This window comes from Leucoraja erinacea, chromosome 7, assembly GCF_028641065.1.
Source record: "Leucoraja erinacea ecotype New England chromosome 7, Leri_hhj_1, whole genome shotgun sequence".
NCBI lineage: Eukaryota > Metazoa > Chordata > Chondrichthyes > Rajiformes > Rajidae > Leucoraja > Leucoraja erinaceus.
This window is the reverse complement of record NC_073383.1, coordinates 10,220,778-10,238,424: the sequence shown is the minus strand read 5'-3', so window position 1 is coordinate 10,238,424 and position 17,647 is coordinate 10,220,778. Positions and strand designations below refer to the sequence as shown.

The 17,647-nt window shown below is 41.0% G+C and overlaps 1 protein-coding gene across 1 annotated transcript in view; it reads left to right on the top strand.

The window, feature by feature from the left end:
- The window catches only part of LOC129698641 (nuclear envelope integral membrane protein 1a-like), a 35,203-nt gene that overhangs the window by 2,860 nt on the left and 14,696 nt on the right, over window positions 1–17,647 (top strand). Inside the window, exons 2-5 of the mRNA XM_055637770.1 lie at window positions 6,026–6,129; window positions 10,920–11,157; window positions 15,141–15,213; window positions 15,829–15,919. Coding sequence (XP_055493745.1) covers window positions 6,026–6,129; window positions 10,920–11,157; window positions 15,141–15,213; window positions 15,829–15,919 — 506 coding nt within the window. The remainder of the gene's footprint in view (window positions 1–6,025; window positions 6,130–10,919; window positions 11,158–15,140; window positions 15,214–15,828; window positions 15,920–17,647) is intronic.

Sequence of the window (17,647 nt, the reverse complement as noted above, 5' to 3'; positions counted from 1 at the left end):
ACATAGATATGCTTGTGATTTGCTTTGGTGTAAGAAGTGTTAATCTTTACCTAGTGATTGATGCACAATTTTGCATTTCCCGCTCCTCAGAAAAATAATAATACTCCTTTTCTAATTTTGACATAATTAGTCGTACAGTCACATTTTGAAAGTTATTTTATTTCAGATTTCAGTTTGTTTGTGTGCTTTAGATTGCATGGAACCCAAGCCGAGCTTTCAAATTAGGGTCAAAGGTTAGTTGGGGAGGATTGCTTATCTGATTGAAGGCATATCACCAGTAATATGCTGTAGTATTTAGATTCAGATTCAATTTTAATTGGGTTTACAGAGACAACGAAAATACATATACATTAACAATTTAGATGATTATGTAGTTAACATTTTTTTGCAAAGGTTGTGTAAATCTAAGTTTACAACAAGAACAAGATTAATTGGGAAGACGGGCCAAAGAATGGGAAATGGAATTTAATTCTTAACAAGTGCGAGATAGCATCAAAGCCCGGACTACGAGGCTGCTAAACAGCTTCCTACCACAGGCTGTGAGGCTGCTAAACAGCCACTCTGCACCCACAGTCACTTGACTTGACTCTGCGGCTGGCACGGACACTTTAATACTGGCACTGGCCACTCAAATCAGCGGCCCCGGACATTTTTTATGATTGGTTTATTGTATTTTAACATTGTGTTTTTTTACCTGCTTTTAACTATTTATACTGTTCCATCAGGGACTGGATTGTTTTTAGTGTTATTATGTGTGAAGTGTTTTAAATTTCATGTGCGATGCTCCGCTATTCACTGGGAAACGTCTTTTCATTTTGCACTGTAACAACTGTTGCTTGCAAGATGACAATAAAGGTTGATTGATTGATTGATTGATTGATATAAACCTAGAATATAAGTGCAGGAGTAGTCCATTTGGCCCTTCGAGCCAGCACCACCATTCAATATGATCACGGCTGATCATCGAAAATCAGTACCCCGTTCCTGCTTTTTCCCCCAGTTTCCTTGATTCCAATAGCCCCAAGAGCTAAATCTAACTCTCTCATGAAAACATCCAGTGAATTGGCCTCCACTGCCTTCTGTGACAGGGAATTCCACAGATTCACAACTCTCTCGGTGAAAAAGTTTTTCCTCATCTCAGTCCTAAATGGCATAGCAATTTCCATTCCAAGCTGTGACACATTCAGATTGGATGTTTTCTATGCTGCATTTGTAGAAATTGGTGAGTGCCATCAGAGACTTGCAGACTTTCTTTCACCTTCTGATAAAGTATGGGAGACACAAGAGACTGAAGATGCTGGAACCTTGAGTAAAAACAAACTTGTGGAGGAACTCAGTGTGCCAAGCAGCAACTGTGGGGGGACATGGATGATACTGTTTTGTATTGGGACCCTCCTTCGGTCTGAAGGATGCTGCCTGATGCATTGATTTCCTCCCACAGGCTTGTTTTTTTGTTGAGGAAGTAGAGGCATTGGTCTGCGTTCTTGGCTGTAGCATCAATGTGGTGGGTCCAGGACAAATTGTTGGTGATATTGCCTCTCGAACATCTCCACTTCGCCTACTTGCTGAAGTTGACAACCAGTTCCAGTTTGCTGACATTGAGGAGAGGTTGTTGTTTTGACACCATGCTGATAATCTCACTATCTCCTTCCTGTAATCTGCATTGTCATTGTTTGTGATCCAGCCCACTACAACGGTATCATTTGCAAACTTGTAAATGCATTTAAAGCAGAATTTGGCCACATGGTCATGAGTGTATCGTGAGCATAATAAGGGGCTGTGAACACAGTTTTGCGGGGCAATGGTGTTGAGAATTATTGTGGAGGCTGTTTTGTTGCCTATCCTTACTATGGTCTATGGGCCAGGAAGCGAGGATCCAGTTGCAGAGAGGGCTGTTGGTTCCTAGGTCCAGGAGTTTGGAGTTGGGTTTGGTGAAATTATGCTGTTGAAGGCAGAGCTATAGTTCACAAGTCAGAGTGTGGTGCCAGTGTCCTTGTTATCCAGATGTTCCAGGGATGCATGCAAGGCCAGGTAGACGGCGTAGTCTACCTGGCATTTTGTGATGGTGGATGCTGGAGTCACTGCATTGTACTCATTAAAGCACTCTATCTTGCTGTTAGTCACGTACAGAGGTTGTGCTGGTCTGAGGAAACAAATTAGCTGGCCAACGGTATTAATCGAAGATAGACACAAAATGCTGGCGTAACTCAAGCGAGACGGGCAGCATCTCTGGAGAGAAGGGATGGGTGACGTTTTGGGTTGAGGCTTCTTCAGACAGAGAGTCGGGAGAGGGAGTCTAGAGATATGGAAGGGTAAGTTATGAAATCGACATCAAAGCAGATGATGATCAGAAAATGTAGAATGGTTCATTGTTAGCTGAGGGGAAGGTGACAACACAGCATACAATCAGTAATATTTAATCAGGAGGATAGTAGAACCAGTTGTAGGGTGACTTGGACAGGTTGGGGGAGTGGGCAGATGCATGGCAGATGAAGTTTAATGCGGATAAATGTGAGGTTATCCACTTTGGTAGCAAAAACAGGAAGGCAGATTACTATCTAAATGGCGCCAAGTTGGGAAAAGGGAAGTATAACGGGATCTGGGGGTCCTTGTTCATCAGTCTATGAAAGTAAGCATGCAGGTACAGCAGGCAGTGAAGAAAGTGAATGGTATGTTGGCCTTTATAACACGAGGAATCGAATATAGGAGCAAAGAGGTCCATCTGCAGTCATCCACTCAACATCTGCAAAATGAAGGTTGTCCACCAACTTGGCCGTGCTGATCCATACCACTCCAACGATACTGGACCACCATATCTGATGGTAATGTCCGATTCACCACGACCCCTTTGCAGACATTGAACTTTGTCCCCAAAGTTGCGCTCCAATACTAAGTACTATATTCTGCGCTCTGTATCTTCCCCTTTGCACTTCCTAATTGTACTTGCGTTTGACGTGGTTGTATTATGTATAGAATTATCTGATCTGATTGAATAATATGCAAAACAAAGCTTTTCACTGTACCTCGGTACATTGGATAATTGTAAAGTTAAACCTAAAGCTACCTCTCAACAATTCTACACATCCGTGGTGAAATTCACCATCATCTTTTATTTACTAGCATGACATTTGGCCATCCGCAGTAAAAGGTGTAATCATCTACTCCTTCTTTCCATAGTCCTCCAACCTTGCTGGCTATATTAAACATAAGCAAACTAATGTCAGCGTCCTGGCAGAGGGGGCAGAAGAAGGAGTGGAGACAACTTTTGTAGTAAGAAGTCAGACAACTTTTAAGAAGCCAGAGATACACGGCTGTGATACTCGGCAGACATTTAACATTACTGATCTGTTATCCTTGGTTCTGAAAACTACTGCTTACATTTTCTTGCCCAATGAGCCAATGAAATTCATCGGTCAGCACCAGCTACAACCTACGACAACCTTTGACCTCCTGGCAACCCTCTAGGACCTCCTGGCGACTCACCTACGGCACGAGAATTCTCGCTACTCTCCATGACGGCTTCATTCTAGTCGTCGCTAATTTTTCAACATGTTGAAAAATTTACGGCGACCATAATGAGGCCGCGACTAGTTCCCAGAATGCGGGAACTCCTCACGACCATGAAGGCGACTCCCCGGCAACCACCCGCGAATAGTGGGCGACCATGTGGCGACTGCAGTCACCTAAAACGTCGCCTAAGTGGGACAGGCCCATCAGAACTGGCGTCGACAATCTAAGGCCCACGGGCCAGATTCGGCCCGTAACTCGGAATCGTCTGACCTGCAGGCGGATTTTTTTTTTCCATTTCTTTTCGCGAACATGGCGCTACAGCCAATCCCAGAGCACACAGGCGACCTGGGAACTGCAGCCAGTCCCGGGGACGTGAGGGATCTGGGAACTGCAGAAAACAAATTGGAAAACACATGAAAACTAATGGGAAAAACAACATCAAATGTCACACTAGTTAGTATGCATTATTACTAATTTATGTATTTTTAGTATATTATTAATCACTAATTTAGTTGGTATGTATTATTGTTACCATTTATTAACTACTAGACTAAGTGGGACCCTCTGTCCCAGCATCACATGGGACGGCTGGTCCTCCAACACAATATTCCACCTCCCCACCAATTCCAATATTGGTGGCCAGTGGGAGTGGGGGGGGGGGGCTTTCTGGAGCGCTAGTATGGGTGTTATGGGCTGAAGGGACTGGTTTCCAGATGGCTAGTATGGTCATTGTGGGATTCTTGGGCTGGCGGCTTAGTCACTCAAGCCTGTTGTGCTGGCAGCTCACTCACTCACGGCTGGTTGGCTGACAATTGACTCACGGCTATTCCTTGAAATTCCATTTCAAGCAGGGTGCAAGGTTACCAAATTCAAGTGCAGTTTCATACCACTTCAAGCAGGGTGCAAGGCCACTAAAGACCTCTCCCTCCTCCATCTTGCAGAGACTGAGCCACGCCCACATTTCTGGGTATTATAGTCCCTCCCCCCCCCTGTCCCACCAGAAGGGGCGTGGGCTTCATGGCGTGATTGACAGGAGAGGGAATCTAAATATTTTTTAAACACTAATAACTTTTAATTTTCATCGATGGAAAAAATCCTCGGCACCTCATGAGCGGAGGGGGACTGAGTAAGATGGCCAAAAATCACAGCCGTACGTGGTAGATTTTTTCTAATATCAATATAAAGTGCAAACAAGAAGTGGTCAAGATTAGACTTTTAATTATATAGAAGGCAAGGCAACTTTAATTAGGCAAGACAACTTTAGCTTTTCCAAACTAAAGGCAACAGAGATTTAACATTTACAAACCAAAGGCAACACAGCTTTAGCATTTCCAAACCAAAGGCAACACAACTTTAGCATTTACAAAATTAAGGGCACTGACAGGTCAGTAAAACCTCATCTTGCAGAGACTGACTGAGCCACTCAACACTTCCGGGTTTTATAGTCCCTCTGGAAGGCGCGTGGCCTTCAGGAGAGAGAACATTTTTTAAACACTAATGACTCTTTTATATTTCATCAATGGGAAATATCCTCTTGTCCTGCGCAGTGGAGGGGGACTCTGAGTAAGATGGCCAAAAATCACAGTCGTATGTGGCAGCGTTTTTTCTAAAATCAATATACAGAACAACAGAAAGTGGTCAAGTTCAGACTTTTAGTAATATAGATGTGGCCTGCCATCCGCTCAGACATGGGTCCTGGCCCCTAGGCAGAACAAGGTTGCTGACTCCGGTGTTAGCAGAACACAAAAGCACAGCATAATGTGAAAGAGGCACAACTCCTCCCAAACTATGATCTCAATCGTTCTGCCAAACACCTTCTGGCCCATCTACAGTGAAATCCATGTGCCACAGAGGCCTCATTGGTTATCTTAGCAATAACAGAAACCATAGAATTGGAATAGAAACATGTCATTTTCAATGTTAAGGGGCTTTTTGTGGAAAGGAAGAAGCCAATGTAAAGAACCAAGCAAATGCAGGCAAGTGGGACTAGTGTAGCTGGGACATTGTTGGCCGGTGTGGGCAAGTTGGGCCGAAGGGCCTGTTTTCACACTATATCACTCTATGACTCTAACTCTTCAAAATAATATGATAACTGGGAGATAACTAGGCTACCACATTTAGAAATCCATTGCATGTCATAAAAATAAAAAATTGAACAAAACATTGTTCAATTCTCTTGAAATAATGGCAGAAAGAAACAATGTTAGGAGATATATTTGTATTTTGAGCATTCGTCAAAAATAGCCTTCACTTTGGTCACGTACATGGATAGGACCAGTTTCGGAGTGATATGGGCCAAACACTGGCAGGCTAGACTAGTGTAGATGGGACACCTTGGATGACATGGGCAATTTGGGCCGAAGGGCCTGTTTCCATGCGGTATGACCTTTTATGGATTCTTTAGAGGAACAGATAAAAAAATAATGCCCCAACAGTTCAAATGTAATTTTATTGCTTACCTTTGTACATTTGGTATGGAATTTATTTTTAATATTCAATTGTGTTTTCTTTACAGTGCTGTTAAAGGAAGGAAATATATATACAAGAAACAGAATGGAGCTCTTTTGTTATGAATTTACTCAAAAGCCTGTGTTCACTGATAATTGGTCAGCAGTGAAGGTAAGATATATCACGTGAATCTCAGAAGGCTTACAACACAAAGACTGATAAATGTAGTTATTTCATTGTGACATGAGGGCAGCACAGTGATGCAGTGGTAGAGTTACTGCCTTACCTGGGTTCGATCCTGACCACGGAATTTGTTTGTTCTCATTGTAACCGCATGGGTTTTCACTGGGTGCTCCCGTTTCCTCCCACACTCCACAGACCTGTAGGTTAATTTGCTTTGGTAAAATTGTAAATGTCCCAACTTGTGTAGGATAATGCTAGTGTACGGGGTGATCGCTGGTCGGTGTGGACTCGGTGGGCCTATTTCCATGCTGTATCTCTAAAGTAGAGTATGAGAGAAATGCACCTTGCACGTTAGATGTTTTGTTTACATAGGTTCCAGAATTATTTGTTTATGCCGATTCAACAGAAAAAACCCTTAAATAGATAGATGGACTGACAAGAGACAGTTTTCAGCACCAGAAATTGATGTAGTAATAACAGCCATGGTTGCTGCCTTATACAACTAACCACTCATCTTTTGAAGATTGAGACAAAATGCTGGAGTAACTCAGCAGGACAGGCAGCATCTCCAGAGAGAAGGAATGGGTGACCTTTTGGGTCGAAACCCTTCTTCAGACTCGACCCGAAACGTCACCCATTCCTTCTCTGCAGAGATGCGGCCTGTCTCGCTGAGTTACTCCAGCATTTTGTGTCTATCTTTGATTGAACCCAGCATCTGCTGTTCTTTCCTACACCTCATCTTTTGAAGCTGAGCGTTGATCAATTTCTATTCCAGAGACCCAATCACCACGTTATTTAGATTTGCACTCGATACACTGTGAAGGAATTGAGTTTGTTTTTTATGGTTCCACATTTCAGATGAAATATTAAATTGTCCTATCACCCTTGGAAAAAGAAAGTGATGGTAGTACTCAGTAGGCAAGGCAGTTTTATTGGAGGAAGGAAATGGATTAGTATTTCTGATCTTTAGTTGAGAGCAATGACAACAGCTTGATCTTGTTTCCCAGATGAAAATAAAATAACCTATGCTTCAAAACAAAATCAGAGAAGTTCTTTTGTTCTGGCCATTGCTTTTTCTGGTCCACACAATCTGGCTGCCATGTTTTCCTGCTTTTCTTCCAATACAATTCACTGACAATTGCCTGAGATCAACCATGATATTTCAACCAGAAATTTGTGAACAAATCAAGATTTCTTGAATTTTGCACTTTAAAAAAAAAGTAAAAACCATATACATTTCAGGTTCCAGGTTCCACGCCTATTTAAGGCCAGGGGCTAGCAAACATCTTGAAACGCTCCTTAGTTTCAGAAGATTGTTAAGTATTAACTTTCTGAAAATGGACTTCAAATTTAAGAATGATTTTTAATTTCCATCTGTTTCTAAACAAATTAACAATGCAATGGCACATTTTACTTAGGTTTAATCTAAGGAAGTGTCGATTAAGGTCAAAAATGGAAAGTGCTTTATTTTCTGATCAGTACATCAAACAGAATTTCAGTTAGGCAACACAAATATCCTGGAGCTAATTTGGAACAGCCAAATGTTTAAAAGTCAAATATTATGGTTCCCATTTTTTGTGGATAGGAAAGAATGCACTAAAAGGCCTTCCTAAATGTCCAATGATCAAGGCAGCTATTGCAAATATTGGAATAATTATGTGTAATTATAGTCATAGAGTGATACAGTGTGGAAACAGGCCCTTCGGCCCAACTTGCTTTCACTGGCCAAATTGTCCCAAGTACACACGTCCCACCTGCCAGCATTTGGTCCTTGTCCCTTCAAACATGTCCTATCCATGTACCTGTCTACCTGTTTCTTAAATGTTGGGATAGTCCCAGCCTCAACTACCTCCTCTGGCAGCTTGTTCCATACACACACCACCCTTTGTGTGAAAAAGTTAATTCCTATTATATATTTTCCCCTTCACGAACCTATGTCCTCTGGTCCTCAATTTCCCTACTCTGGGCAAGAGACTCTGTGCATCTACCCAATGTATTCCTCACAATTTTATATTCCTCTGTAAGATCAGCACTTTAATCTTTAGACTTTGTTGGCTGAGAAGTACTTTGGAACATCTGAAGGTGTAAATAACGCTGTTGTGTTGTCACCATTCCTATTTTGTTTCAAACATAAATTGGAATTTGTTTTTTATTTTTTCATCGAAATGATGGTAGATACCTCAGATTTTGATTCAGGTTAATTTATCGTCACCAGGGTGCAATTAAATTCCTTGTTCACATGAATCTCACAGAATGATTAGTATACCATAAATGATTAATACTACAATAAATCCTACGATGAGTGTAAATCAGTGGATTGTAGTGCCATCTGAAGTAGTGTAAAATTAAAAATACTGAAGTGCCCTAATGGAATAACCAAAAGAGGTAGAGCTAACAATGAGTGTAGGTGGCAGCACCACTGGGAACGGGTTTGAATGAGGTGTAGGAAGGAACTGCAGATGCTGGTTTAAATTGAAGATGGACACAAAAGGCTGGAGTAACTCAGTGGGACCAGCAGCATTTGAAAGGGGTGATTGATTCAAGAATCGGAAAGCCATTGGAAAGAAGCTGTTCTGAAGTCTGGATGACTGGACTTCCAAGCTTCTGTATCTTCTCCCAGAAGGTAGAAGAGGGAATAGGAAATGAGCAGGGTGACAGGCATCCTTGATGATACGTTCAGCCTTTCTGATGCGATACACCGTGAGGATGTACCTTGTAAATTTATTCTGAGAAAGGTTGTCACCAGTGCAGCCAGAGGAAGGAACAAGACTGGAATCTTTTCAGTTTTTGTTTGTTTATTCTTGGACTTGCAAAAAATACAGCTGGTTTTCACTATTTTCGTACGGTACTCTGATAAGTGCTCTTAGGCAGGGGCGGAAATCGATATCAAAACATGGGGACACACACACACACACAATTTCTTTTTTTTAAATTTATTTATTTATTTTATTAGAAGTAAGTACAGTCATATGGCACCAAAGTGCCTAATATATATTTTCATAATACATTTTATGTACAACTTGTTTAATCTTTTTTCAATGTAACAAAAAAAAAAGAATAAGAAAAAGAAGTTAGATAGTAAAGGATAGAAAGATGTGAAATATATAGTGTGTGAAGAAAGAAAACGAGTAAATGAAGAAAGTTGAGAGAGAAAATAGAGAAAAGAAAATAAAATAAAAAAGAAAAGGAGATCATTATTTATAATCTTGACCAACCCTCGTCCAGTCCTGAAACAGTTCTTTTACAATTGTGTTGCACCACATGATTCCAAAAAAACGACGAATGGAGACCAACTCGTTATGAATTGGTCTGATTTATCCATTAGGAGGAATCGCAGTTCCTCAAGATGAGCTGTGTCCAACATACTTGCAATCCACATTTTAAGTGTTGGTATTGATGTACCGGTCCAAAATTTAAGTATTAATTTTTTTGCTATTATTAAACCATAGTTAAGGATTAGATTTTGAGATGTGTTCAATTTATTCCCATCTTCCATTACACCAAATATAATCATTTCAGTATTAGGTTCCATTCTTGTCTTGAATAATTTTGTAAATATTTCAAAAATATCATTCCAAAATCTATAAAGTTTTATGCAGGAAACTAAGGAGTGTGTTATAGTTGCCTTTTGGGCTAGACATTTATCACAAGTGGCGGATATATTTGGATAAAATTTGTTCAATCTTGTTTTTGAATAATATATTCTATGTACAATTTTAAATTGTATTAGATTATGTCTTACATTAATTGAACATTTGTGAATATATATCAAGTATTTTTCCCATTTAACCTTCGTAATTTTTATCATTAGTTCCCGTTCCCACTCTTCTCTAAGTACCTCTGTCGATGGTAGGTCTATATTTAGAATACTATTATATAAATATGATATTAATTATTGTGAGACAGCTTCAATATTCATTGCTTCTTCCAATAAGTCAGGAGTTACTTTTTGATATCCTTGTATATATTTTTTCATGAAATCGCAAATCTGAAGATATTTAAAATATTGGTTGTTTTTCAATTTAAATTTCTTAGCGCCATGCGCCACACACACACACACACACACACACACACACACACACACACACACACACACACACACACACACACACACACACGCTCGCATACGCACGCACACACACAAGTACACAAGGCTTCTTCAGCTGTGGGCCCTGTGGACAGTAACATTGGGAGCTGACCTGGTTGGTGACCAACTCCGAACTCCAGCAACAGCAGATTCGTCCGCCCCGAATCATGGGGCCTCAATCGGCCCGTTCGAGGGCCCTTTCATCGCCTGGCGGGGGCTTCAACATCGGGAGCCTCGATCGCCCCGATGCAGCAATTTGACCGTGGGGTGGTGGAAGATCCCGTGGCCGATTTTAAGCTGCGCCGGGCTGGACGATGAAAGGCCCCGCGAACGGGCTGATTCAAGCTACGCTCTATAATCTTTACTCCACCAGGACATCTCCCTCATCCAATCACCGCGCGCGTCTCTCTTGTCCAATCGTCGCCCTCGATTATCAGTCCCACCCCCACTGTCTCGCGGAAAGCGGAGATTTTTAATGGATTTTTTTTTCACCGAGCTTTACAATCCGGATTACAAAACATGGGGGGGATTGTCCCCCACCTCTCAAACCATGTGGGGATGTGCACCCCCTCCCGCCCCACCCTGGATTTCCGCCCATGCTCTTAGGTGGTTTGGCATTGGGATAATTATTCAAGTTACAGGGATGTTTTGGAAACGGTTGATCTCATCTATTTTACTTTCTCTATTCTAGATTCAAATTAGCTGTCCGGAGCAATTGCGCCTTACATATCCTTCGGATGAAATGTTCTTTAATAAATCTGAAACGCTGAAAGACCTCATTGTCTACTTGTACTATCAAGTCGTATCATCTAATGAAAAAGTAGCTTCGGAATTCAACATCAGTGTTGAACATTTTGATAGTAAAGCTTGCTTCAAACTAAACCCCATGAAGCCCTATCCAGAGTACACCATTACTGTAACAAAGCCATGTAAGTTTTAAAGATTTCTTGTCCCTTAACCATTCTATTAACGTTGCGCCTATTTCTTTTCTTGATAATGCATGCAAACTTGTTGAGAAATTAATAAAACTACAGATGCTGGAGCAAAACACAAACTGCTGGAGGAACTCGGTGGGTAACGCAGTATTTGCAGAGGCAAATGGATAAAAACTGAAACCGCTGGTTTAAACCGAACATAGACTCAACAAGCAGGAGTAACTCAGCGGGTCACACAGCATCTCTGGAGAAAAGGAATAGGTGATGTTTTGTGTCGAGACCCTTCAGACTGCGTCAGGGGAAAGGTACCATCTACTTAGATGGATCAGTAGGAGTATACTTGGTATAGCTAGGTTCTCTCTTCTTTTGTCTGCTTTTACCATGCCACATTCCACATCACCCCCCCTCACCATTAGACCTAATCATGCCTCTCCCCCGAACTAGTTCTACTCGCCCATCACCCACACCCCAATCTGCCCGGGTTTCTGCTCCTTTGATCTGCTTTTCCCATTCATGTAGACATGGCTCGATTGTAATCATGTATTGCCTCTCCGCTGTCTGGTTAACAGGCAACAAAAGCTTTCCACTGTACACATGACAATAAACTATAACTGAAAACTGAACAAGGAACTGCAGATGCTGGTTTAAAAAAACTTTGCAGTGCTGTATAACTCAGTGGGTCAGGCAGCATCTCTGGAGAACATGGATAGGTGATGTTTCGGGTCGGGACCCTTCTTAAGACTGATTGTGCTGTGGGTAAGGAGAGAAAGCTGGAAGAGAGAAGGGGCAGAACAAAGCCTGGAGATTGATAGGTGGATGCAGTTGAGAGGGGGGGGTTTCATAATGTTGGATAAAGGCCAGAGATGAAACGACAAGAGGTGTGAGATTAGGACAGTGATTCATCTGATAGAGTCGTTGCCTCATGATGTCAGAGACCCAGGATCAATTCTGACCTCGGACGCTGCCTTATGTGGAGTTTGCAAGTTCTTCCTGACTGCGTGGGTTTCCTCTGGGTGCTCCAGTTTCCTCCCAAATCCCAAAGATGTGTAGGTTTGTAGGTCAATTGGCCGCTTGGTAAAATTGCCCCTAATGTGTAGGGAGTGGATGAGAAAGTGGAATAAAACCAAACTACTGTAAAGGGGTGATTGCTGGTCAGCATGTTGATGGGCCAAAGGGCCTGCTTCCATACTGTATCTTTAAAGTAGAGGATCGGATAGTGCAGCCAGAGGAAGGAATGTAGGGGGCAGAGGAGTGGGATGGGGAGAAATGAGTACGAGTCGAGGTGGGGCACTGGAAAGAGGAGGGGTGAAAAAGGGAGGGGGAGAAGGGGGGGGGGGATTGCTATAGATTAGTCACCTAGTATTGGAGTAAACTTCTCATCTCCCCTTCCACCTATGTTCCTTTCTCTGGCTGCACTAGTCACAACTCTTCTATCCTAATCTCACACGTTTGTCTTTTCATCTCTGCCCTTTGTCCAGCCATCTGCCTATCAACTACCCCCCACCCCCCTTCACCTGTATCCACCTATTACAAGCCAGGCTTTGTCCTGCCTCTCCCCTCTTCCAGCTTTCACCCCCCCCCCCCCCACAATAATCAGTCTAAAGAAGGGCCAATAATCCGAAACGTCACCGATCCATGTTCTCCAGAAGTGCAGCCTGACCCATTGTTACTCCAGCACGTTGTGCCTTTTATTGCTATTCCAATCCCCAGTTTGTTCCATTTGCATTAAAAGCATTACGTGTATCACCCATACCCTGCCTACCTCTGTATCAAATCTCCCTCCATCTTCATACCATGGGCCCATCTGCATTTCATCCTCCAACTCAGCAAGTTTCTCCTATGATTTACCATTCCCATCTCTCCCCTCCCTCTCGCCCACCATCTGTCCATCTCCACCCCTCAACTACTAGGCCTCATCTCACCCCTGCCTCTCACCTCTTACAGAGGGTGTCTTGATACAAGGTCTCAACTTGACACGCCAGCCATTGCTTTGCCTCCACGGCCACTGCTTGGCCATTTTGATTTCCACCAGCAGATTTCAGCCACCGCACCGTGCCAAGTATGTAAATATTTGATACCCTCAAGACTTTGATGCCAGGCTGGAAGATCTTTCCAAACTATTAGATATTATTTTTAATAATACACTAACATAGTGGCAATTTACAGGTGTGACACAGTAGCATCATAAATAATCCAGTGAATTTATCGGGTGCCGGGGTTAATGGCAGGAGAATAGGGTTAGGAGGGAGAGATAGATCAGCCATGATTGAATGGCAGAGTAGACTTGATGGACCGAATGGCCTAATTCTGCTCCTATCACTTCTGATGTTATGAACTAGGAGGAGTAGGAATGGGACCGTATAGGTTTAAAAGGAGTGTGGGAATCCCGACACTGATGAGTTTACAGGAAACAGTGCCCTGGTGAGTTCAAAAGAAGTGCGGGAATCGAGACCAAGATGGGTTTAAAGGGAGCATGCGAAACAGCACTGTTGAGCCAGATGTAAAACCATCTGAATTACTGAACAAAAGGAAAGTGGATCATCACAATTTTACTTTTTCTGGGGTTTTTCAGTACATCAGTTTCTGCCTCAAAGAACTGGATGCCATTTTAATTGTATGGCAGCCTTATTGCTTCTATGGACAATGCTAATGTAACCAGAGTTTAGTCTAGAGGTGGAGGATGGAACTGCAGATGCTGGTTTACACCAAAGATAGGCACAACGTGCTGGAGTAACTCAGCGGGACAGGCAGTGTCTCTGGCTCCTCATCCAAAGATGCTGCCTGTCCCGCTGAGTTACTCCAACATTTTGTGTCTGTCTTTAGAGATATTAATTAGAGTAGCATTAATGCCACTGAATTTCATTTCTGTTCTCTAAGTACAGTAGCTTGTTCTTCAAAACCTTTTTTTCTGGGACTTACAATATTTACAGTATTATCAGTTTGTCGCCAGTTAAGCATTCACTGCAATACAGGGGAAGACAGTTACATTTTCTTTTTGTGAATATAATGGTGAGCCAAAATAGACATTTGTATTTTGTATTTAACATGTGTTACATAATCTTCATCTGGTATATGAATCATTTGAATATAGTAAGGATTATGTATAGCCGTCAGTGTTTCATTTAGATGCTCCCACAATTATATCAGTACGAAAGTTTGCAACAAAATTTAGTAACCTTTCTAAGGCTGATTAAGTTAGTATTATGATCATATGTAAGGAATGTTTTATTCAATATCACAAATTCATACTGAGAACATCAGGAAGCATATATATATATATTGCTTTGTGCTAGTTGCGATGTTGTTGGAAGGGAATTTTTTTTTTAGATCAGAAAACTTTCTGTTGACCCACTCCTGGCCTAAAACATTGACCAAATAAACCAGAAAATGCTGGAAACTCAGCAGGTCAAGCAGCACCTTCAAGGAGAGGGATAGAAGTGCCATTGCAGGTTGGTGATCCCTTGCCAGCACTGGTGAAATGTCATCAGCCTAAAACACTAACTTTTTCTCTTTCTCTATAGATTATAATAATTAACCTCCTGAGAGTTTTCAACCTTATCTGTTTCTCTTCAAATATTCTCGCTTCTAAGCAATGGTTTGTTGTGGACTTCACCCTACCTGAGGTCATCTGTTGCTTACCCTGATTTGCTCTGACCTTTTCTCGCATCCAGTCTCCCCCCCGGCCCCCACCTCTGTCTTTCAGTCTGAAGAAGGGTTCCAACCCAAAACGTCACCTATTCCCTTTCTCCAGACGAGCTGCCTGATCCGCTGAATTACTCCAGCATTTTGTGTCTAGCTTCTGAGGTACTTGATGATTCGTAGTTCCTTACAAGGTAAAGGGAGCAATGCAAATTTTAACAGAAAAAAAAGAACTGGGCTGGCTCCACAAAAGTTGAAAGTGAATGTCAGGTCCACTTATCTTTAAAGGAAGATAACCATGTTAAATTAATTGAATATTATGTAATTGTTTGTTACAGCATTTGAATTAAAGCTGATTATTCTGTTTGTGACTGGAATTATCCTGTTCGTCTTTGCAAGACCCATTAGCAGGTATTGTAATTATATCCAAATTGCCTCATGTGTTGTTTTAAATCTCCACTTTCTCTGTAGCTGTAACATTATATTCTGCACTCTGATTATTTTCTCTTTTGCACTATCTGATGTAGCGTGTGATTTAACTGGATAACATGCAAAACAAGGTTTTTCCACTGTATCTCGGCAGGCGACAATAATTAACCAACACAAATGCATAATCTTTATGCAGAATAGAAACCTACACAATTTAACAAATTTACCAGCTTTGAATTGTTCTAAATCAAATTGTTTTGGTAAAATTTCCACTAGAAGCCAGACCAAAAGTGATATGTTTCTAATATTCATACACCTTTGACAAAAGAGAAAAAATGAACAAATACGCTCAAATCAAAGTTAGTATGGATTTTAAAACAATTGAGGTTATTTTTCAGTAATCGCTCATTATTCTCTGCAAACCATTTTACTTGTCTTGCTATGGCTGTAAAATATTTAATTACACTTTGCTTTGGAAAATTGGAGTATATGCCTATAGGTCCGAATAAGGTAGTTTGTTGTAATTATAAATAGTTTAACAATTTACTGCACATGGCTATTATTTTGACGATTGTGTGATTTTCCCACCTCTTGCAGGAGTGAACCGCTTTATTACGCTTGTGGAGTTGCTTTAGGAATCTTTGCAATATTAGTCCTTATCCTCTTGGTTTGCAGAAGAATGATACAAGTAAGAATTGATTTACAGACAATACTGACAATCTTTATTTAGATAATACATGATATGTTACAATTTAAATTTTTATTATTCAAGTTGCGCATGTTTATTTATATTTCTGCATTTAAAGGCAAAATCTTTTAATTTTGTTGATTTTATTTTTAAGTTTGTATATGGATGATTAAAATATTTAAACTGCAACAGTTGCTAAAAATTTCCTGCCTGTAAATATTTATTTTCTCACATTATCTTCATAAGCAGTAGAATGTATCCATCGTTCATTAAGATTGTGGTTGAATTTGTTCACCAACCCCTTTGGCATGGTTACACAAAATATGCTTTATTTACTAAATTGACAATCAGAAGACCTGAACAAATAATATTTAAACAAAAATTCAATCTTACCTTGACAGACAAGCAATTTAAATGAAAATAAAACTCCATGGTAATAATAATACAACTGTCAAGATGTTGGGGAAAAAACTATCCTATTCAACGACGTTTAGCAGGGATGAAAATTGGCATTCACGTCAGCTATGGTTAATGTGACAAGACCTCCAGCACTGGTTGACTCGTAATTGATCTCTGATCAATTGCTTGATCAGCAATTCACTTGGCTGTATCAAAAACCAAAGCGTTAAAGTGTAATCAGGATAAAACTGGTGGACCACCTAAGGTTGATTGATATTTTCTGATAGTTGGTGAATCAAGTGACATCAGGTGAATGCAAGAAAATGGTGCTGAGACAATACATCAATCTTGATCTTATTGAATTGTCTACTGCAACTCCTATCAATATAAGATTCTACCTGTTTCAGTGTTAGGCAATGAGTGCTAGCACCTGGTCAGAGCAATTTTCGTCCTGTCTGCCGCTTAACTGCTCAATTGAGAGGCCATCTTCTCAGGCACTTTCTATTTAGTTAAGGATGAGCTCATAGGAACGGAACAAATAAACTTTTGGGTGGTAACTTTGGAGATTGTAGGGTGGTTTTCCTCGTATTAGGTTAGCGATGGATCTGAAACTTCAGAAATAATCAAGTTAAATTTAGTGAGCCACGTTTCCGGTGTAGGTCCAGGAAAAGTACGAGATAAAAGCTGTCAATGAGATATACAGAAGGATATACCAAAAACGAGGTGAGATATCGCAAAGTGCCAAACAACAAAATCAACAGGTAATGGACAGTTAACTGACTTTGCTATCTGTAGATTGAATTAAAGTGTGGCTACCTGTCACATCTAGGTCCTGAACCTTGTGGACAGTTAACCAATTAAATTAAAGTGTAGATTCCAGGAACATCCACATATTTAACATTGGCAGATTCCAGCACAAATATCAAAGGCGAGGCAGAAGCATATCCAACCCTCTTTGGTTAGATCTTATAAGGATGATCGATTTTGACTTCATCCAAAGGCTCCATTTTCACAAAAGCCTTTCTTCAGCCAACTCATTTTCACAGTGTGCCTTGTCATACCAGTATGTGCGAGTACTGGATACGCCACAGGTTATGGAACCGAACAATGTTCCAAGTGTAGTACTGCGGACTTGTATTCCAGAAATTGTTGCTATCTCCTGTCCACAAATGTCAAAGCAAATTCAAATTGGCTAATTATTCTTCCATCAGTCTACTCTCAATCAACAGCAAAGTGAAGTAAGATTGTTGTAGACAAGAGTTATTAAAGGGGCACTCATAAGCTTCTCAGCATTCTCCTGTTTAAGTTTAACGAAGACCAGGACTCAGT